The 24271-nt window shown below is 41.2% G+C and overlaps 1 protein-coding gene across 1 annotated transcript; it reads left to right on the forward strand.

Moving 5' to 3' along the window:
• Nucleotides 1-564: 564 nt before the first annotated feature.
• Nucleotides 565-20591, forward strand: sim1a (SIM bHLH transcription factor 1a). The gene is made up of 11 exons (XM_070966870.1): nt 565-739; nt 5366-5448; nt 6815-6904; nt 6990-7098; nt 7197-7282; nt 10261-10460; nt 10700-10806; nt 11589-11736; nt 17456-17621; nt 19043-19454; nt 19873-20591. The coding sequence occupies exons 1-11, from the start codon at nt 565-567 to the stop codon at nt 20589-20591; spliced, it is 2295 nt and encodes a 764-aa protein (XP_070822971.1).
• Nucleotides 20592-24271: the final 3680 nt, after the last annotated feature.

The raw sequence follows: 24271 nt of genomic DNA on the forward strand, positions 1-24271 counted from the left end.
GAGGCTTTTAGAGGGATTCTATCCGGACACTTTCAAGCCCAACAGGCGACAATTTAACGAACTGTCGGTAGAATCTGCGCCGAGGTAAGCGAACAAACATTTCTAGATTTGTTTTGTGTAGGCTATGATTAAAAATCCAGCCACTAAATATCAGTAGAAAGATTCAAACAAGTGTCCTTTGATTTACGGAGCGATTCAATGTTTTAGATCAGACACAAGTTATGAGAGACAAATACTGTGCTGTTTCATCTCACAGGGCCCCATGTCTCCAGCGGTTCCACACTCCCCTTTAACATCAGCTATGATGGACCCCAGCGTGCGCTGAGCCCCCCGATGGGCCGACCAAACGCCACTATCCCCGTCACAAAGACAGGAATCAGCCGAGTCCTGCTGGTCTCCAGCCAGCAGCCGCACATCTGGAAATACAGCAGCGCGCCAGCTGTGGAGTTCAGGCCGAGCAGAGGGACAAATCCGGTTCATCACAGTGCTATGAGACACCTGGACCGTGAGTGACCGCAGCCGGACCGACAGAGGAAAAGTCTTCTGTGACACAGAGGAGACAACATGAAGGAGAAATCGAAAAACGCCGCCCGCTCCCGACGGGAAAAGGAAAACAGTGAATTTTATGAACTGGCCAAACTGTTGCCGCTGCCCTCCGCCATCACCTCCCAGCTGGACAAAGCCTCCATCATCCGGCTGACCACCAGCTACCTGAAAATGAGAATAGTCTTTCCGGAAGGTAAGAGAGCCAAGCAGTGTGACTGACATGGGATAATAAAAAAGAGTAAGCCTACAGCAGTCTGAAGCTCCACGAGCGTTTGATTCCAGATGTCTCTGTGGACACACATCTCATCACCACAGTTACTGTTGGTGTGTCGTGTGTGGAATTTCTTCTCAGTTTAATTTTCATTATTTAGCAATTTCTTAATTCTAAATTCATACAAATGAAGTATGAAAAACTACATTTTTTGTTGGCCTGTTTGATAAATACCCGTCGCTATTCTGAGAACTTCTAATTTTACAGGAACGAAAATCAGTGAGGCCGCGTTTCAAATATCTGACAGATTTCTGTCACAATAAATGTGAGAAACACGTTCACATTTTTATTTTTCGTGTTATTATAATTTTAGTCTGCTTCGTGTATTTTTGTTGTCACTCAGTGTCTGCAGGCTTGAATGAGACTTGTGCGCACATTTGAAATAATGTAAATAATGTCGGATTTATTGCGCTTTCAGTACATTGCTTTCATGTGAATTCCATCTTTCCTGATCGCGCGTGATTGAAATACGTTTCTCTGGAGTTTCGGTAAATTATCGCAGTGACATTAAAACAGAATCAGAGACAGATCCATTTGGCGGAGTGAGTGTTGTCCGCAGTTTGTCCTCTGATTGAAGGACTGTGTGGAGTCAGCAGCAGAAATCTGTGTCCCTCGGCGCGTCTGTCCGGTCCCCAGCCTGCAGTGATGTGGGGCCCCTGGCGGCCCCTGCCAGCAGATTAGCTGGGATGAGGCTCCATCCTGCGTGACTGCTGCAGAGCCGCGGATATTAGTATGATCTGCACGTCTGATCCCTCAACATATGGAGCTCCTTGTAACAGTAAAGCAGGCTGTGGCGTAGAAGGTGGAGTGACAAAGAAAACACAAAGGAACAGCGGATCTGTGTCTTTACACTGTGAGAGTAACTTTGTATTGATTGTTTACCTCACTGCAGCATGAGACCCATTACAGGACAGGAGCCTATCAGAACTGCAGGCCTAATAATACAGCGCTCTTTAAACAGCTAAAGCCATCATCATCATCAGGCTACCAGGGGAAATGGAGTAATTATTTATATTCTAATACCACACAGTCAGTGTCAGAATAAAATAAAGCAAGGGAAGCAGCGTGCCCACACTAAATGTAATCCGCTCCTTCAGTTCACATTATATATATCAATGTCCATTTTAGTTGAGTTAGCAAATGTAAATGTTGTTTGGTAAACATATGGTTTCATTCACAAAAAGTGCAAGGCAGGGAGATGTTTGAATTGCTTCCCAGTGCAACCAGCTCGAAATCATTCAGCCCTCATGTTATTATTTACACCACTGAATCCATCAAAGGGGAAATGAGAGATGAATACCGCAGAATGTACAGAAAGCAAAATGCAGGATGGCTGTAAGAAACCTCTTAGGATTGAACCACAGGATTCCAAACAACTGCAACAGGAGCTCGAAATCTTTCAGGTTTTAGCAGAATGAGGAAAAGGCCGGGGGCCACAGACGGCACCGTTCCCTTCAGCTGGACAATGAGAAGCTACTTTTCATGCTCAGTCTTCTGCTTCTTCTTCCATCCAAAGTCATGATGTTGCAATGAGTTATCAATACTTAGTGTAACAGACATCAAAACCACTTTCAGATTCTGCATTCAGGGACTGCCTGTTCTCCTCTGCTGTTATCATGTGTGGCAAAGCCAGCGAGTGAAGCTCACTGAATAATTGAAGGGACATTCATGCAGGCGCAGGGTTTACTCCTCTGCCTTTTACAAGCCGTGTTGTGATTTCCCCTTTAAATCACCTCTGCTGTTTTAAAGGCTGGACCTCTTCACTCAGGCTTCACAGGCCTTTTTACTCCAAGGACCCCCACATGCACTCCTCCACAGGCCACACGTGATGGTTTAGTCACGAAGAAGCCCATCTGAGAGGGCTTTAGTGCTTTTGCTTAAGTGGGGAGAATAAAAGCTCAAAGTGTTCTTAATTTTTAGTGGATGTATCGCAGGATTTTTGCTTTATTTCTGTGACTTGGGAGGTCACTTTTATTTATGGCACTCAGAGTGGTCAGTAGTATGACCTTTGACCTCAGCAATGCCGTCCATCCAGAGTTGAATTACATGACACCCCACACTACAAATATCTTGCTGAATTCTCTTCACCTCAGCCTCGAAAGACATTTAAACAGGCTAAAACCACTTTTTATCATCTTTACTGCATTTGCTAAATTAAAACACCATTAATTTTACTGTGACTGAGTTTAAATCCTATTAGTCTATAGTTTATTGATAGGCCACAGCAGCTTAAAACTGGCAAACACCAAGTCACGAAAAAGTAAAAGCAACGCTATGAAAAAAGAATCCAGGCCTGCTAGATGTTCCTCAGCTTTCAGCCACATGTGACGGTGCTCCTCAGCAGATGGGCTTCTTGTCCTGTTGATTAAACATTAGAATACAACATAATGCCCTCAGTTCTAAAGGAGAGAGTGAAACGGCTCCAGTGAGCAAGCTGACTATTTATTTATTATACTTCTTATTTATTATTTGACGCAGCGCTTTTTGCTCTGCTGTACTTTCATTATGTGTCATGAGGCGTTCAGGGACCACAGCGACTTTTCTAGCTGTGGATTAGAGTTTAACATTCAAATGCGTAACCTGCCTCACCGGAACACAAGTTCACCAAATCATGCACGGCGCTCGATTCATTTATTTATCTTGTGATTTAGTTATTTCAACATGTGTCTAACAAATCGATTTATTGCGATTTAGATTCTATTGTTTTAATTTTTTAGATTATTAAAAAAATGTTTTTTTTATATTTGAGTTGTAATTTCTATTTCATTAATTTACATATACATGTAATATATATATATATACAATTATTATATCATTTTATATATCATTCGGGGGTCTTAAGATAAATCTGAGTGGTCACGAGATGATTAAAAATATAAGGCAGACACACGAAGGAAAATTAATTTCACAAAAATGTGTTTTTTAAATCTCACTTTTCTTTTTGGTTTTTGTTTTCTTCTTGTCAAACACTGTCTACTTTCACCTCTTCAGGTCAAACAAAACGCTTCCACCTCACGGCTCACGAGTATACTTTTGCGCGTTTCTTCCGAATGATCGAAGGTTGAAGCCGCTGCTCTCTTTCAGGACAAGAACAAAATGAAATCGTCCCAAATCGCAGCGTGTTGGACGAATGAAAAGAATTAGCGAACAGTTGAACTAATGAATCAATGAGTTCTTCACCTGCAGTGGCCATCTGCTCCGCCTGCGGCCACACACACACCTGAACAAATGAGCTCACGGAGGGACCAGAAGCTTTAGTTTGAAGTGACTTTACTCTTTAATATGTTCTGTTATTTTCAGTTTTTGCCCCGCTGATCATTAAGGATTGTGCTTTCCTATGTATTATTATTATTATTATTATTATTATTATTGAGACAAACGGCATTAATGTCGGCCTGTGAGAGCCAAACGTCAGGGAGGCCCCTGCTCTCAGAGCGCAGGACAGCGGACATATGGCTGTTTTCTGGTTCAGCTCGTGTTCCCACAGCGCTGTTTGCTTCTGCCAGTTTAAAGTCTGTATGTTTATATTTATTCATCTTTGATATGAAGTGGAAGCCAGCATTTTTTTTTCACTCGTGAGTATTTTGGGGGGTAATTTGATTGTGTTTTCATGCAAACGTGAAGTCCATATTAGGTCCATATGAAGCGTGCAGGCGGCGGGGCGCTGTGATCCCTGCATGCACGCCGCCTGTTTGTTCTGCAGAGCGGGATTTGCATGTCAATGTGGAGCGCTGCTGCACACACTTCCACTGCTCTGTCCGCGCAGCTCCGCGCACCACACCGTCTCACATTATTATTACTGTTTTTTTTTTACTACTACTGCTGTGAAGGGTTTATGAAAATGTTTTCACGCTACAACATTTGCGATGATCCGGATTCGATAAAAGTCTGCTCCGAGTCTAATTTTAGGTTTGGTGTATTTTTAGAGCTGCAGGCTTCAGACAGTAAGCTTAACACATTGTAGCAGTTTGCACTGGTTGATTTCAGATTTGTGATGCTCACGGCTGCAGTTTAACGAGTGTGTGCAGTGGACCTTCAATTGAGCGACATTTCCCCCTTCCCACTGTCTCTGATTCCCCTGCAGTTTTTTTCTGGTCATATGATGCAGTTAAATGTCTGTACAGTCTTGAGATTGAAAGCCTATTCAGTGGCTGTGTACTGAAGGATAAAGAACAGTCTATTAGTCTGTAAATCCAGTTTAAGGGGCACAGACATTATTGTCAACATTATTTGTTCTTACATTTGCTGCGGCCTCTTCAGTTGTGGAGATAATGTACTGACAATAAGATTCCACTTACAGCTTAAGGTTACGAATCTGTTGTGAACATCTGTAATTCACTGCAGACATTCCAGTATACAGACTCAAATCTAGAATTACACCCTCTCTTGTTTTATAAGGCTTTCCAACATAATGTTCCCCCCGCCTTTATTGTGCAGTGTAAAATTTCTATGTTTCTTATAAGCAAATATTTTATTTTATTGTGTGTGTGTGTGTGTGTGTGTGTGTGTGTGTGTGTGTGTGTGTGTGTGTGTATGATTTGTTTCCAGGCCTTGGGGAGTCCTGGGGTCATGTGAGCCGCAGCAGTTCTCTGGATGGAGTCAGCCAGGAATTAGGCTCCCATCTCTTACAGGTACTTACTTCTGTGGTTTGGAATATTCTCACTTTAAAAGCAACTGGAACAAATTGTGAGCTTTGGGGTTTGCAAGTGAGTGAGTTGCCACAAGGTAATCTAAAAGGCCTTTAAACATTCATTACAATGAATGAAGAATTAGCTTAGCTCTTTGGAAAATTCACACATAACAAGACATACTTATAATAATAATAATAATAATAATAATAATAATAATAATAATAATAATAATTATTATTATTATTATTATTATTATTATTATTATTACCATTCGGCCATATGTAGACTGTGTGTGGGGGCTTTAGTGGCTGCTGCCATCTGCCTCCTGCTGCCTTCATTCATGTGCTTTAAGAGTGAAATGAGCTGAACACATTCCTGGTCACGCACAGCCTCAGTCTGTCCTGCAGCCCCTCTCACATCAGCAGCAACACAATGGAGCAGGGCTACAGGGCTACAGGCTGGCCAGAGACAAGCACAGGTTGGTTCATACTGGTCACACAGACATCGAAGAGTGCCAAGCAGAGCTTCATGTGAGCTGATCAGGCCTGCAGGATTGCCAGTTACAGAGAAGCAAAAAGGGAGCAGAGGGCTACAAGCGTTCAGCAGGACTACAGAAAACAGACTGGCCTAAAATTAAGATTCATGATGACAATGTAGTTCTGCTGGTTTAACAAACAGGTTATATGCTCTAAATAAGAGCTTAATATCGAGAGAGGTTCATATTAATATTATTAGCAGTGTTCCTTATTATCATTGTTATTGTTATCGGTTAATTTGACAAAGGGTAATAATAATACATTCTTTCACTCAGTTAGTAGTCTATGGTAGATCTAGCTGACTGAATGCAGTGTGATATAGTAGCCAGTAATAAATCCTACCTTCATGAAGGTAATAATGTTCGGCTTTCAATTGATAAAAATGTGTCAACAAAACATTACCAACACGGCTCAATACAATGAATTCCACTTCAGCAGCAGCACAAATGACAGCTTCCAAAATGACCGTAAAGTTGAATCAACACCTCTTTAAAGCAAAAAGTGAACAGGCACAATTAATTGCAGTGCTGTTGTATTAGACTTCATTATATTGACCTTTATGAACTGAGTCTTTAATTAAACTGTTCCTTTAAAACATATTACATGGCATTGTTGTTTGTGTTTGTTATTTCATTCCTTTCTTCAAATCATTATTTTGCTCTGATGTTGTTGCAGCAGTCAGTTTGTCTACTGTGGCAGCAGCTATCACATTAATACGACACTATAGTGTATAAGTGACAATAACTCTGACTTTATTAAGAGGCAAATCATTTTTGGCCCGGTGTTGGTATCTCATGTAATCATGTAAATCTTTTTGTTCTTTCTTTCAGACATTAGATGGCTTCATTTTTGTGGTTGCTCCAGACGGGAAAATAATGTACATATCAGAAACAGCATCCGTCCACTTGGGCCTGTCGCAGGTTAGTTTGACAAGCTTAATGTGACCTCCTCTGATAAACTGGGCCTGATGTGTCACACTTCTGAGATCAATGTTCATTCCAACAGGTAGAGTTGACGGGAAACAGCATTTATGAATACATTCATCCAGCAGATCATGATGAAATGACAGCCGTCCTCACAGCACACCAGCCTTACCATTCACACTTTGTCCACGGTAATCAACAACCCAGGCATGTTGTACTGTATTTGACGTGGACTCATCATACAGGATAATTAACTTTTTTTTTTTTTTTTTTTTTTAATTCTCTGCAGAATATGAGATGGAACGCTCCTTCTTTCTGAGAATGAAATGTGTCCTTGCTAAAAGAAATGCTGGTCTTACCTGTGGAGGCTACAAGGTAGTACAGCTATGCTGCTAAACTGACATGAGTACAGCTGTCTTTATTTTCTATTACTTTGTAATTGTTTTGACATGGACCACTCTATCAATCAATCCAAAAAACAAAAAAAACAAAAAAAAAACAAAACCTAAATAACTGTAACACTTTCTATGAATATGCTTTCTACAGTGCATTGTGGTGGCTTTCATAGTGATTAATTATTATTAATTCTAATTCATTCATAATGCATTATGACTGCACTCATAAACACCTATAATGTGTCTGTTGATGGTAAGTGAAGTGTAGTGCATTTTCATACTTTTAAAAGAATTTATGCTGCACTGTAAGTGATTATTATGTAAGAAGCCAAAATGCATAGAACTGCAAGTAAAATTTACCTGCTGTCATGAAACATCATGAATGCATTAGAATTCATTATGAATGCACACACAATGCACTGTAGATGTGGTCCTCATAGACAGTTTTACCAAAATATACACATACTTAAGAAAAGCCAATATCAGAACCCTTATAATAAATTTAAATTCATTCATGTGTGATAAATTCTTAGACATACCACAGGTCAACAGATAAGCAGCTCCCAAATGTAATTTTTAGGCTTGCTCTCCAAATAAATTTCCGGTGATTGCCCAAGATGTTTGTACTGTATTTAAGGGTAACAAAGCATCTAAAGCCTTGCTAGCAGTGGTTGATGGAATGCACAACATGACAATTTTGCAATTAGACTACTTTACCAGTAGTGGTGAAAATTTTAAGGATGTCAAGTCAAAAGTCAAGTAAAATGTATTTCCATAGCACATTTAGAATAACACAAATTGACCAAGGTGTTTTGTAAACATATGCAGAGGAAAACAAGAACAGAGCAGACAACATAAATCATGCATCTACCCCAGCAGAGATCAAGAAAAAATCAAAGAGTAATTTGAGTAAGCCCATTTAATAGAAATGTAAGTATGGTGGAAAGTCAAAGAAAAGAGATTGACCTTGAGCTGTGTTCTGAACGATTCAATAGAGGGGGCACGTCTAATGTGGTGGGGCAGTTTGTTCCATAGACTGGAGCCCAAAACTGAGAAAGTGTGGTCGCCCCTCAGCTGAGCCTGAGGGACAGGCAGAAGTGACTGGTCAGAGGACCTGAGTGTCCTTGGTGGGGTATAAGAAAGTCAAAGGTCAGATAGGTAAGAGGGAGCCAATCCATGAGGTCCTTTAAAAATAAATAATGATGCCTTTAAAATAGACTTTAAAACTGAGCGGGAACCAATGGAGGGAGGCGAGCATGAGGGGATTATGTTCTTGTTTACGGGAACCAGTTTAAAACTTAGCAGCAGCGTTCTGCACATACTGCAGATATGAAAGTGAAGACTGACAGACTGCCGTGTACCAGGAGTTACAGAAGTGAAGGCGAGAGGTAATACAAGCATGGATTGCTTTTTTAGAATCTTAGAATGATAAGAAGGATTTTACTTTTGTGAAGGTTTGCAGTTGGAAAAAGCTCCCCCCACGTAATTTGCCTGTTTGTCAAATTTAAATATGGAATCAAAAATCATCCTAAGGTTTTTCGCATAGGGTTTCACAAAGGATGACAATGAGCTGAGTGTTTCACACAGAGTGTTAGTGGATTCAGGAGGGCCAAAGAGATCCATCCCAATTATCAGTTCATTTAGCATGAAAAAGTTCTGGGATATTTAGTCTTTAATGCCCTAGAAACAATCAAATAGAGGCTGCAATGACTGAGGGCTGTGACATTCTAGTTGCAGGTATAGCTTGGTATCATCTGCAAAAGAATGGAAGGAGATGTCATGCTTCTCAATCAGGGGACCCAGAGGGAGCATTTACAGAGAGAACAGAAGGACAGCAAAAACAGAGCCCTGAGGAACCCCAAAGGAGGAAGAGGCATTTTAGATTTTAGATTTTCCAGGTATGACTTAAAGCAATTTAGGACTATGCCCAGAATTCCAACCCATTGTTCACGTCTGGTGATGACCATCTTATGATGGACAGTATCAAATGCCACGGTAAGGTCTAAAAGTACTAAATCAGCACAGTTCCCATTGTCTGCTGCTAGTAACAAATCATGGTGAATTTTTAAAAGAGCTCATTCAGTCAAGCTTCAAATGTTTCAATAAATAACAAACTGCTTCCTACACAAAGGAAAGAGACACAGGTTCATGGGAATCAAGAGGTATCGAAGAGGAAGGTGACATTTACCTTCAAATATCAATTATCTTGTCAACAAAAAGTTGAGGAAATTTTTTGTGGAGGGGTCAGGAGTAGTAATGCCTGTTGGATTCATAGCAGCATTTATAGTGCTAAAAAGGACTTTGGGTCTATGACGGTTGTTTGATATTAAGTCAGTATTATTAGTATTTTGCCCTTGCAACTTTAACAGAGTCCTGGTATTGAATCAGTTTAGCATATCGCATCTCAAGCATATCATAGGAGATTTGTAGCTTGTTTCTTCCGTTTCCGTTTAACCTTCTTGCAGCTCTCTCTGAAATTGTGTGTACTGTCATTAAGCCAGGGCTGAGATTTACTAGGTTTCAGCCAGGTCTCAGTTAAAAGCAAGAAGTCAAACTGAAATAAAATAATTTAAAATAAATGGGGCAGTTTAACAGGGATATCTGGTACAGAAAAACAGGTGGGAGAGGTAGCAGCTGCTGGCCTCAGGTTCTTATGGGTGGCACCCGCATGGATTGGAAACTTCTTGTTCAACCGTTTTGTAATCATCACAGGGTTTGAAATGGCAGAGTTTGGAGACGAATGGGGAATGGGAACTACTCCAATCAGTCATGCCACCATTCCTATAAAATGAGGGACAAGTACAAAAGAGATTAAAATTGTGACATGCTGAAATAAAGCTTTTAAAAAGATTCAGGGACACGCCTCCTGCCACTGACTGAATAGGACTAAAGGACTTCTGGAACATGTGTGGATTGATATTCATACTTTTTGTATCCATCTGTGAACTTTTGGCTCAGGTGATTCACTGTAGTGGCTACCTGAAGATCCGTCAGTACAGCCTGGACATGTCTCCGTTTGACGGCTGCTATCAGAACGTGGGGCTGGTGGCTGTCGGCCACTCATTGCCGCCCAGTGCTGTCACTGAGATCAAGCTGCACAGCAACATGTTCATGTTCAGAGCCAGCCTGGACATGAAGCTCATCTTCCTCGACTCACGGTACGTTCTGAATGAATCAGTGTTCAGTACTTGCCTGCACCTGGATACATGTTTCTATGCATGTACAGTGTGAGGGTGTGGATGTGAGTTCTTCTGTGTTTTTGCTTGTTATGCATTTTGTGTGAAAATGTATGTGAGTGTACCCTTAGAATATATATATGTGTGTGTGTGTGTGTGTGTGTGTGTGTGTGTGTGTGTGTGTGTGTGTGTGTGTGTGTGTGTGTGTGTGTTTTGCTCAGGGTTGCAGAGCTGACAGGCTATGAGCCCCAGGATCTAATAGAGAAGACTCTCTACCATCATGTCCACAGCTGTGACTCCTTCCACCTGCGCTGTGCTCATCACTTGTGTGAGTTAGGTTTGTTTGATCTTTCTACAAAATCTCTCTACAGACACACAGACACGCACAAACACAAACACGGTTGTGTTTCCATAAATTTTGGGGACATTACATAGGCATTAGTTCATTTCCTGGAGGCCTACCTTAACCATAATCATAACCACTCCTTGTGTAACCCTAATCTTAACCCCAGTCTTCACCCTAAAATTTAATAATTTACATTAGGGGGACTTTTGTCCCCATAAGGAAGGCAAGTCCCCACAATGTGACTGTGTAAACAGATTAATGTCCCCACAACATGAGTAATACACACACACACACACACACACACACACACACACACACACACACACACACACACACACACACACACACACACACACACACACAGATACATCACATCAGGCTATACAGTGCTGTGTATTGTAGTCCTATGGTGCTTCATTATGTTATGGTATGTTGTCATATTATGTAGGATGTTTTGTTGTTATGCTGCTTAACCTTATTTATTTTTTGATCATTCAAACGAAATTTCATACAATCCTTAATTTTGAATATTTGTTACTATAAAACAGCTCATTTCATTCACAATGCCATAAGATAAAATAAAATACATTCAGCGCAGTTTTCCAATTTCAGATCTTTCAGATTTTAGTAATTGATCATCTTATTGTAATTTGCAGCTATATTTCGATAAGTGAATGTCATTTAGTACAGTAAATGCTGCATTTTGTTTGGATTTTTTCCACAATCGTGATCGTTTGCTGTAATTTCTTTCCCATCTCTTGTAGTGCTGGTGAAAGGTCAGGTCACAACTAAGTACTATCGTTTCTTGGCCAAACATGGAGGCTGGGTCTGGATTCAGAGTTATGCAACCATTGTACACAACAGCCGATCATCCCGACCCCACTGCATCGTCAGTGTCAACTATGTTCTCACGTGAGTATCTGACTGTGTTCCTAAATGCTGCTAGATTTACCTTTATGATATCAACATGCTGACTGCCAAACAACTTAAGACAAACAGTGCTGTATGTTTATGTCTTGGTTGTGCTGTGTAGTTAATTATGTATTCACATAGGCAATATATTGACTTAGACCAGGATTTTTACATATAAATCAACTCAAGTACATTACAACATTCAATTACATTCAAGCTCTTGCCAAACGAGATTAAGCCAATCACTCTGAGGTAAATCTCTGTATTTCACAGTATACCAGAGTTTTTAAATCTGGTGTCTGTGGCGACATTCCCATGCTGGTTCACCTGTCGTAATGCATTTTACATCAGTCAATCAGGCAATGGCTGGTTTGCCAGAGCTGAAGAGGAGCCTAACCATAGCAACAGAGTAGGCTACAGCAACTAGGAGTATGAGGAGCCTATGGCATCATAACCACTAATAGTGTTTGTGTAATTACTCTCAATGGGCTCTGAATGCTGATCTGAGATCAGGCATTGAGAGAGAGAGAGAGAGAGAGAGAGAGAGACAGACAGACAGAAATACAATCACAGTAACAGTGACAGTGACAGCTCTACTAATAGACTTATTATTGATATACACATATCTGATATATTTATGTATGTGATATATGTATGTATTGGTAACAGTATATGTACGTCATACAGCACTATGGATGTAATAGTAATGGAAATATGAGTAGTAGTTGTTGCAGTTGCAGTGGATGTCAGACAGGGCCACAGCAGGAGACACTGGGCTCTATTTTCAACTCCGCTGCCAGCGTGGCGCAGGCGCGGCGCAAAGTCAGGTCCACTTCGCATCTCCTCCTCCTTCTCATCTCAGTCCCAGGCAGCAGCGCAACTCGGAAAGAGGGAGGGGAGAAGGCGTGGAGTGGCTTTGACACAGCCGAGTCAAATCTTCACAAATCACGGGGTGAAATGGGACAAAAATCCAAATGCGCCGGCTGATTATGCCAACACCTTCCCCTATTGCGCTGCAACGCCCATCCTGGCGCACCTCTGTACGCCTCGGTTTACCAAAATACCAAGTGTGCCGTGCGCCTGCCTGCACTGCACGAAAATACCACTGCGTGGGGTGCGCAGCCTGCGCCGTGCCGGTGGCGGAGTCTAAAATAGAGCCCATAATGTTAAGGTTTAGCCTTAAATAAATTTTCTTTCAAGACTCAAATGATTAGACCATTTCCAGGGCAATGCCAAAAACAAAAATCAATTTATTTACAAAAAGGGAAGAAACCAAAAGCGCACTCAAAACTGAGTGGAAATAACAAAGAACTAAACTGGAAAACTGAGGCTGAGAGGCACACCGAGCCGGGCTGGAGACACTGAAACAAAGAGCAAACAGAAGCAGAAATTCCAAAAGTACAATAATATAATCCACTGGAAACTCCAGGACAAATGTGAAATGCAGGGCTTTCAAAGGGTTTCTCAGTCGATTACTCAGACGAGGGGTAGGACGATCACACGGAAGAGATCAGGACGAACTGGCAGCCACATGTCCAGAAAGCCTCTCCTGAGTACTGCCAGCACTCATGCTCTAACACACCTCAGGTGTGCAGGTAATTAGGCAGAGCCAGCAGTGCACGAGGAACCCGCCCAGTCTGAGCCTACGTTTACACGTAGCAGGGTGTTTTGGACAACGGATATTTTGGCCCCTCCGTTTTCAAATATAACATCGTGCACACAACATCATTTTCAAAAATGTTGTCGTTTACATGAACCCGGATAAATATGCCGAAAGAGAAGACACTGGGAGATGACAAAAGCAAATTCTGAAATAGCTATAATCCACAATCCAGGTTCAACGACTATCCATGCCAACCTGCGAGACAACAAAGCACAAAGACTCTGGGGAAGACGCTAGGCCAGTAACATGGCTTGGCAGGACATGAATGCATACAGATGGAGAGGGAGAGAAGAACAGATGAGCTCGGACAGTCTAATCCTATAGCAGCATTACTGAGGGCTGGTCCAAGGCAAGCCTGAGCCAGCCCTGACCGTAAGCTTTATCAGCTTTATCAATCAAAAACGAAAGTTTTAAGCCTACTCTTCATCTGCCTCCTGCATGAAGGCTGGAAGATGGTTTCACAGGAGAGGAGCTTGATAGCTAAAGGCTCAGGCTCCCATTCTGCTTTTGGAGACTTTAGAAACTGTATTATAAGCCTGTATTTTGGGAACACAGTGTTCTAATTGGGTAAATGGGTATTATGAGGTCTTTAAGATAAGATGGTTCTTGACCATTTATTGGTTTGTAAGTAAGGAGAAGGATTTTAAATTCTATTCTGGATTTTACAGGGAGCCATAGTGGCTACCATTGGAGAAACATGAAAGGAGAAATAATATAAATATTTTTTTATTTTTTTTTGTCAGAACACATGCTGCAGCATTCTGGATCAGCATATTAAGGAATTGCAACAATTCAGACTGGAAGTAACAAATGCATGAACTAGTTTTTCTGCATCGTTTTGAGACAGGATGTGCCTGATTTTTGCAATCTTATGTAGTTGATAAATTTGTTTTATATGGAACTTAAAGGACACATCCTGATCAAGATAACTCCCAGACTCTTTGCAGAAGCATCTGGCAGTGACAGTCCATAGCTGTGTGGGATAAAATCATAAAATAATAATTCACAAAAAGAGCAGGAAAAAACAACTGTTGCTGGCTGCCATTTTTACAGTGGCAGAACTGGAACCTGTATTTTTTCATGTAAGAAAAAGACAGCCTTGCAGGTGGTACAGGTTTTTTTGGCCATATGCTCAGTACCTATGTGTGTCGTAAACCTGTTATGATAAATACCATTTGTTACCGTGTTCGCCTGCAAAATACATGACTTGGTAACATTTGATAAAAACTATCATGAACAACTGTTTTAAGAAATTGAAACTAGAAATCTGTGAGTCATTTTTAATGATTGATGTCTTCAGTGGGAAACAGCAGGCTTGGGGTTCAGCATCACGGACAGGATAGGGCATATGAAGGTGGATCAACAAATTGTTGGTTTTGGTCTTTTTACTGGATTTGATGATAAGAAAAATATAGAAAAACACCTGCATTAACTGTACCACTTTGTCTTTATTGGTATACAGTTAAGGCTGCACGTCAGCAGCAGCTGGCATGGACATCCATTCCATTAGATGGACAAACATGTCCAGTGTAGACAGAGTGTGACCCCTTATTTCTAAACAAATTAAAGATGACTGATTAACCCTCACAGGGTTGGAGATTTGATGGACTGATGGAAGATCAGTAATGTAACGCTCACTGCGGCTCATGCGACCTTTCTGACCTAACAGCAGCTTGTAGACATGTTCCAGTAATTTTCTTCTTTTTCATCCAAACTGGACACAAATATAAAATGCTGTGACACAAACTCACTATAGGTTGAATCACTATAGTGTATCAATTATTGAAAGAGAATAGCAAAACAGAACATTGATTGAGATGAAAATGTTGTGGATCACTATTATATCGACTTGTAGGGGTAGATTGGTGGATACTTGACAGTTGTCAGTCATATGGGTGTGATGTGAAATGACTGAAGTGTCTGCAGCTCCGGGGCAAAGAGGGTACCTCACATCTCTGTTGTGTTGTCATTCTCTGCTTTGATAAGATAATGAGTGTTGGTACTAGAGATTTATGCAAATAGTTGCTGTGAAGCAATTAACTGGAGGTTAATTGGAAATATGACATGTGTGTTTGGTTTGCTGAATCTGGGAATGAAGAAAGTTTGTCAAGTCATATTCAGTTTTTTAGTCTTTATTGTTGTGTGATGAAACAAAGCCAAGTCTTTCCTGTTCTTTCTACCTTTGATGGTAGACATCTCTGTTTCTTCTGTTCCACTGTATCTGCTCTCTCAAATGCCAGTTAAGTCAGAATTTCTTAGCCCTTTGTTATTAACTTTTCTAAGTGTGTGCATGTGTTGGCTGTTACCTGTGGCGGCCTCTCTGGCGGCGTCAGTCACCTGGTATAGTTTATCTAAGACTGGCAGCTCAGCCTGCAGAGTATATAAACAGAGGCAGAAGCTGAAGCATATCTGGCTGGACTGGGATGCATTGGTGGGTCTTTATCCTGCACAAACAGACCAAAAGCACTTGGTTGCCATGAAAATCCTCATGCCAAGCTGCTACTTTGCTTCTGATAAAATCAAACTGTAATCATGGCAGAGACCCTACCTGCATGAGCCACACTCTTACGAAGAGAGGGATACCATTTACTTGCCTGTTATCCTATTATTTTATTGCCCCTAATGTGCATGTTTCACAGATGTACAAGTGAGCATGTGGATGAATAAGGCCTATAAAACCCTCCATTAAGCAGCGTGGCTGGCTGCATTTAGAGGCAGAGAACAGCTTGACACACATTTCCTGTACCTACTACATCAAATCCATAACAGCTTTGTGTTTATGGCCTTTTAATTAATAGGCTGTAAACGTTATGAGTGTTTATGGGCTCCATCTTACTGTGAGGGGAATACAGCCTTATTTCCCTCCTTGTTCTGCTTTTGTAAATCTTTTTGAGACACTATACGGATTGAGCCACGCGGTGATGGTGGAAATGAAGCAGTATGGCTTCTTTTTTGTTTTGTTATCAGGAGCAGAGTTGCTTTGCCAGGTAGCTTTAGTGTATACAACCACAGATAACACAGCTGATAAGGGCACTTCACCTGCATGTGAACTCCCAGTGTGTGTTCAGCTCTGATAACCCCTGCACCTGCCACTGCTACCACAACCTGACAGTGATTTAGCAATCCTGTGAATAAAGGCATGTCTGCAGCAAAAGCACGTAACCACATGTTTTGCTCACAGAAGTTACCCTGTCTGTTTAATCACTTCTGCTGCCTTCTATTCTGGTTTAGAGCAAACTCGTCACTCTGCTATCTTATGCACAAAGTCCAACCTTCTCCATTTAAGTGAACACAATGTCAGTGCCCAGTACAAATACTTTCACTGAACCATCTACCTTTTGTCACATTTAGTGAATATAACAGTGTCTGTATACATACAGACAGGAAATTCATGAACATGTATGAATTTGTGTTTGTGTGGAGAGAGAATGTAACAGGAGAATATGCTTAGATGATGGATCACTATTTGTCTCAAGTAAACCCTGTCCAGGTTTTCTGTTGTCTCAAACTTGATGCATCATCCATGGTGAGAGCTGTAGGACACTTTAGTGAGTAATCAATTCCCTTTTCCCAGTAAAGAGATGTCCAAGCTTCTCCTATGGGCCTGATTCAGCCAGACATAGCCTTTAATCTCCCAGTGTTTGATTGGACAGCTTTCCCTCTGTAAAGTGTTTGTTGAAAGCCCTGCTTCAATCCTTCTGGTAAAACAAGCATCCCAACAGCCATTCCAGCCCTCTTAGCACACCCCCACCCCTCCCAGCAGTGCCACTCACGCACATAGAAACACAAATACACATCTCTCTGGATGCTGGCGCTCTCAGCATCATGATGCGGCTCTAATAGCTAAACAGATGTTAATGGGTTTTTGCATCTAGAGAAAAGCCAAACACACAGGTACATATGGGCTGCTTGCGTTCTTCAATAAAGAGCCTTTCCAGGGGACTGGGAACGCTCCTTGTGTAATTAGGAACTGTATTAAATGTATGACATGCAAATGCAAAACATTGACAATATTACTGTGAAAGCACCTCATGGAATTTATGTTTTTGTCTGTAGGGAGCCAGAGTATAAAGGCCTCCAGCTCTCTCTGGACCAGGCCACGTCAAAGGCCTCTTACCCCTACAGCAGCAGCACCGCTAGCAGACTCACAGAGAACTGCAGAACTCCCAAGAGCAGAGTATCCCGGCCCAAGACCAAAGCTAGACTCTCGCCATACACACAGGTGAGAATTTCATGTATTTAACTTGCTGAACTTCAAACACACATATGACGTGATGCTGAGGTGAACACACAGTACAACGGTGTCCAAGACAGAAAAGCTTCATGTCAGAGCTGCAACGATTTCTTTTGTTTAGGATAGCATTGTACTCACAAAAGCAGTTGCTGTTATCCGAGAATATGTATGATGGGTGATGTTGTCCAGCAAAGCAAGGAACTCCAGCAGTCAGACGACCAGACGCGTTGTAGAAAAGCCAACAGTTTAGCCAGTTTATCTAACCCACTTTATTTGGGTAATGACCGGAAGAACAACATCACAAGTACAAGCAACCAAAATGAGTTTTCCTTTTCAGGGAGACTGTGCTCATCATCATGGACCTATTGCCTCATTTGCATTGGAAGGAGTCAGTTGAGGTTGTTTGGGCATCTGATTAGCATGTCTCCTGGAGGTTTTATTTATCCCATACGGCCTTAAAACAGTTCTGGCTGGGAAGAAGGATGTCTAGGCTGCTCTTCTGAGCTTGCTGCCACTGCAACCCTGAATCAAAAAAGCCACAGAAAATTGTTCCATGTGAGTGCACCCAAAATGTTAGAGCAATGAGGTAATAATCCTTCATTTCACAGGAAAACTATGTGCACACAACTAGTATTTTGAAGTATGGTAAGTGAAAGTAGACCCTGGAAGTAATGTATAAACTGATGGATGTTCACAACAGTTTGGATAATAATTTTACCTTGCATTCATTTTGCCTTCAAAATAAGTTTGGCCTACCTGTGGGCTCATTTCTAACCTGTGTGATGGTCTGACTGCTCATGTTTCTCGTCCCCTCTGATGTCTTTTAAGATGTTGCTGTAAGACACCTTGAAAAATATATACAAAAACATATACTGTATCAGAGAGCTGGATACTTTGTTCTATGATAGTGCTCCATGCATTCCAACTAAAGTTGGTCAGTTAAAGAGAAAAAAATTGCATTTTTGAAGCCCACATCAGCACATGCTGCATATTGCATATGTAGGTGGAATGAGGATAATCTACTGGTGTCTTTGTGACTTCTGATTTTTGCTTGACTTTAAAAGTGTTTGTGAGACACTTTTCTTCATTGCTGTACAGTAGTTCAACTGTTATGTATTCGGAGAAAGTTTTTCTGTACCCAAGTGTGCCACATGACCAATAATTTCAACTGTGGAGTTTATGCCAAATTTGCCATACAGCCTGGTGTTGTCCCTGGGTACTTGGGTAACATACTATCTAACTTTATATAGCCAATAAGTATACAAAGCCAAACAATTTACTTGCCGAATTTGGTAGTCAGCTGTTCATAGTCACTGGTCTCAACTGTGGTTCTCAGAGGGTGTGCCACTTCATCTGAAGGCTTTCTATAATCTCTTTTCTTCTCTCCCTACCCGCCTTTGTCACTGCAGTATCCTAGTTTCCAGACGGAGCGGTCAGAGTCAGACCAGGACAGTCCATGGGGCAGCAGCCCCCTTACTGATTCAGCCTCCCCTCAGCTATTGGAACATAGTGAAGGCCTTGATGCCTCCTGTGTGTACAGGCAGTTCACAGATCCTCGCATGCTCTGCCACAGCCTGTCTGAGGAGCAGCATCACTCCACCAGCGACGGCTACGCACACCTACATGTACATGGTCAAGGTCAAAGTTGTGAGCGTGGTCGATGTGAGGCAGGGCGATATTTTCTAGGAGCACCTCCAAATGGCAGGGATGCATGGTGGGGCACCACCCGGTCCATCCTACCATTGAGCAAGAGCTCCTTGGAGAACCACGAGGGATATGACAGCAGTATGCCGCACATCACAGCCATCCACAGCTACCATGGTGAGGACTAAGACCTGGTCCATGTCCACTGAAGAGACAAAACTATATATACTGTTGAAACCTTGACTATTTTAGACTGAACCTCCCAACAAGTGGTTTTCTGTGCTGATATTCTTCCATCAGTGCAATATCCAGAGCCCCTGATAGACAAATTTAAGGGTGCTTGCTGTAGTTGACCTGTTGAGTGGTCCTGTTGTCTCAGTCCATGACAGTAAATACAGTAAACACCATTCTTTATGCATCATATTCTGCTGGTGTGCCATGTAATTAGTATTTGTCTTGTTTTCATTTGTTCATACCAGAAATTCCTTCAAAATTAGGAGGTACCCATGGAAGCAAGAGTAGCTATGGTTGCTTTGATGAAAATTCTTGTTAATGTTTCCTCAGTACTGACTGTTTTCATTGTGTCCACCTGCAGGCCGGGGCCACTGGGATGAGGACAGTGTGGTCAGCTCTCCAGATGGAGGCTCAGCCAGTGACTCAGGGGATCGGTACCAAGCTGACCACTACCGCTGCAGCCCACAGGAACCCAGCAAGATCGAGACACTGATCCGAGCAACACAACAGATGATCAAGGAAGAAGAAAGTCGACTGCAGCTGCGCAAAGGCCTTCCAGATGCTCCAGTGGGGCCGGCCAATGGACTGCCCAAGGGCCCTGGTCCATGCTTCACTCCTGAGTATACTCAAGGGTCCCTGCCAATACAGACTGTGTTGTGTCGAGGTTTGAGCCAGGTGATTAGCCCTGCGCCCAGTCCTGCCCCCTTATCCAGGCTGAGCAGTCCAGGGTCTGAGCGCCTCCACAAGCCCAAAGACTACCTCCAGACAGACCTGTGTCCCCTTTCTTTGCCATTACACCACCCCTTTGGTCGGCCAGCCCCATGCTCCACTTCTCCCACACCGGCCCCAGGCCTCTACCCTTCCCACACCCACCCACGGCCCTACTTGGACAAGCATGCAGCCTACTCCTTGACAGGCTACACTCTGGAGCACCTCTGTGACCCAGAAAGCCTCCGGGGCTACTGTACCTCCGCCAGCACGGGCCCCACCCACCTTGATATGACTCCTCACCTCCGTGTACCGGCAGAGCAGACCCCCGGACACAAAGGCACCTCTGTCATTATCACCAATGGCAGCTAACACTCATCTTACACACACAGTGGGACTGCAGTCATACAGCCTGAACTAGTGAGCTCCCTTACAAAATTAAGCTGGTATCATTCTGGATCCTGCTGGCTTGTTTTTCCATCATACCGATCAATTCTAATTCTAATCCTAATCTCATTTGCTGCTTAATTATACAGTTACACTGAGGCTATATTACAAACTAAACATTACTCAATTTCTAACGCCAAAAGAACATGTCAGTGCATGTTTCTATGAACGAGTGCTATGTGAATATTCTCAAGAGGGTACAATAAGATCACATAATTATAGTGATGCCTGCAGCTTTTCACCTAAGTTTACTTTATGTAACCTTGATTAATTTGTTGCTCCCTCTGGCCCGAAATTGGGTATAAAGTGTTAGACCAGACATGGTAATTGGGCCTGATTTGAATGGACGGCAGGAAAATTAGACCCATTCCAAAATGTGGTTAACCCAACCAGACCCAAACGGAGAACAGAGAGAGAACACCAAGAATGGCAGCAGCATGATGCTCAGTCAATGAGCAGCAATGGTAAAATACAGGGTTAGGGGTAAGCTGGTAGTGAGTCTGCTTAGATTCGACTAAATATAATTTAGACCCTGACCCGACTCAGATCCTGACTTGGTCTCAGGTGCTAGGAACTGAGTGGACCTGTGAGGACCTCTGCTATATAGACTTTATGTCTGCTGCCATTTTAAGTCTATATGGTTTGGTCTTTATGGTGGAGCAGAGACTGGTCAGAGTGGTCACCAGCAACATGATTTTAATGTGCAAACTCTAAATGTCAAATCCTCCACATGAAACAACAAATTATGTCGCCTGTCCATGCTCTCTAGAATGACACTTAAAAGTGTTTTCTGATCTTCTGCCCCAACCAGCACAACCACCTCATTTATCTGTCTGTGCCTTCCAAAACCATTGGTTTGGTTGTCAAAAATGACATCGTTGACATAGATTTAGCGAAAGTAGTTTGGGTTAAAATGACTACTTCATTAATTCAATTCAATTCAATTCAATTCAATTCAATTCAATTCAATTCAATTCAATTCAATTCAATTCAATTTTATTTATATGACACTAAATCATAACAGAAGTTGTCTCCGGACACTTTCCATATAGAGCTGGTACAGACCATTCTCTTTATCTACAGAGACCCAGCAATTCCCTCACGAGCAAGCACTTGGTGATAAAGCTTTGTTGTCATGGCTACTATACACCATTCATCACATCATGCTTAAGGTCATGCTTTAAAACAACACTGACTGTCACTTTGAAATGAGAAACAAACAGCAGTCTCTCAATGTTTTGTTGTTCTATCTATCCATCTCGATGACCTCTTATGCCTCTGTTGTAATTACTACCTCCACTTGAGGGCTGTGTCAGTTGGATGTGTCATTTTGGAGCACTTGCTGAAGCCACTGATGTTGTTGTGGACAGCAGTCTCCAAAAAGGAAACATATTTACTCATGTCACATCTCTGATGAGACATCTGTACATTTGACATTTCTCCATGACTACTGTCACAGCTGTCAGACAAACAGAAAATGCTTTGTACAGTACAAAACCTTTTCTCATCTCAATGTAGATCAAATGTTACCAGAATTTATTTTTAAAGAGGAAAGTAAGTCACAGTATAAGTCAGTCGACTGAACACACTAATAATATTTTTGTCAAAATCAATCGGTATGATGAAAAAATGGAAAGGAGTGCTGGGCAGAAAATGGCTGAAGTTCCGCTCTAACATTTTTCCCCATGTTTGTAACCTTTTGCACTATAAGAGATGGAGTTAAGATGGAGGTTTTCAATGCATTTGGATGAGGAGACATGACATGGTTGGGTGTGGTGCACTTTGCAGTGATGCAGACTGATTAAATTTCACAGACTAATATGCAAAACCATTCTCTTGATGTTTCTTTTCTCTCGGTTTCAGTATCTTACAGGAAAGTACAGACACTAATGAAAAAGGCATACAGTGTTGACTCTCGTGCATATGACTGCACAGTGAGAACCATGGATACTGACTGGACTGTTAGACATATTTGAATAGTTGACACCGGATTCCTGCTCCCTCAGTACACGTTTAATAATTGTGGTGGAGGGAAAACGTTTGTTCGGCAAGACAATAAAATGACTTGATACACAATATTTTCTACAACATTTATTTTACCAGAAACTGGAGTATCATTCAAGTAAATGGCAGAAGCCATGAGAAATGTCTGTTTTCCATCCTGATATCCATGGTAATCATTTCTGAGTGACTGTAGGAAGACTGACACTTGTGATCATATGCAACTTGGGATGCCAGATAAGGCACCTTAATTGCATTCTTTATGAGCGATCCCTGAAACAACTGTTTTTATTGGCATGTGGTCATGTTTGTACAACAGGATACACGTTTTCTCTTGGAGTTTCTTCTTTTTGTCCTCTTCAGTCCTTAGATGAACCTATATTTATACAAGTTTGGATTTTTTTTTTTTTTTTTCAAAGCCTGAAATGTGCTCCATCTCTTAAAGTTATTTATGGTGTACTGTAAATATGCTCAGAAAAGAAACTCTTTCCACATTTAAGCACACGGGCAAAAACTGTATTTATTAAGTAAATGTTTCTTTATGATTTTGAAATATAGTTGCAATCAAAAACAGTCTAACTGCTTGTATTTTGAGTGTGTTTTTGACTGAAGCAAATTCTAAAAGAAGACAAAATAAAATCATTTTGCAGAGATGTCAGTGTTTCTTTTTTCTTAATTTTTTTTTACATCCAATGTAACATTTAAACATGGCCGATCATACATAACAAAATCACAGTTTTAGTAAATAGAAAGTCCAACAATTCCTTACTCAATAAAACATGAATTTATCACATGTAAACACATCTTACATGAGGAATATCACACTTAGACATTCATATCACGTTAAAAAAGCGGATTCACCAACACACTTATGTTGTTTTGGAATCTTCATATTTCATTAAAATTCACATAAACGTGGTTTTATTTTTCATTTTAATGTCATTTTCTATTCATGAGTCAAAAAGAATTTTCAAGTCCTTCATGTGCATATCATTGTGCTTTATTGTAACAGACTGAATTTATTATGTGATACAGTATGCATGTGGTTATGTGGTTTTTGGGTGTTTTATATGTGCAACTTGGATTTCACATGCACTTTTTGTAAAAGAATGTATCAAACTTGAGACATGTCCTGAAACATGTTTGTTTCATGGGAAACCATGTCATAAGTGAGGAAAACTCAAATCACATGGCAACATTTACTTTTCAACATTTTAAAAGTGAAATACGCCACTACACATGTCAAATGTGATATTTCATATAATGCATTTTGTAACAGATGTGAATTTATCATGTGAAAAACATTTCACACCATTTCACGTGATAAACCAGTCATATGTGAAATGTATAAAGAATGCTTTTTACATATTTCAAATATGATTCATTTCCAATGTATGTGAGATTCAGATTACAAATGTCGGGATGGGACATCACATGAAAAAATACATTTCCCATGTAATTTCATACATGACACACATGTGCTTTCACATTTTACATAGCATTTCACATATGATGGATCGACCTGATTTAAATGTCAGTAAACCTCCTATGCACACTTGAGTTTTCTTCACTGTTTATTCACTTAATAGTTCATTTTCCACATT

This window comes from Chaetodon trifascialis, chromosome 7 (assembly GCF_039877785.1).
Source record: "Chaetodon trifascialis isolate fChaTrf1 chromosome 7, fChaTrf1.hap1, whole genome shotgun sequence".
Classification (NCBI taxonomy): Eukaryota; Metazoa; Chordata; class Actinopteri; order Chaetodontiformes; family Chaetodontidae; genus Chaetodon; species Chaetodon trifascialis.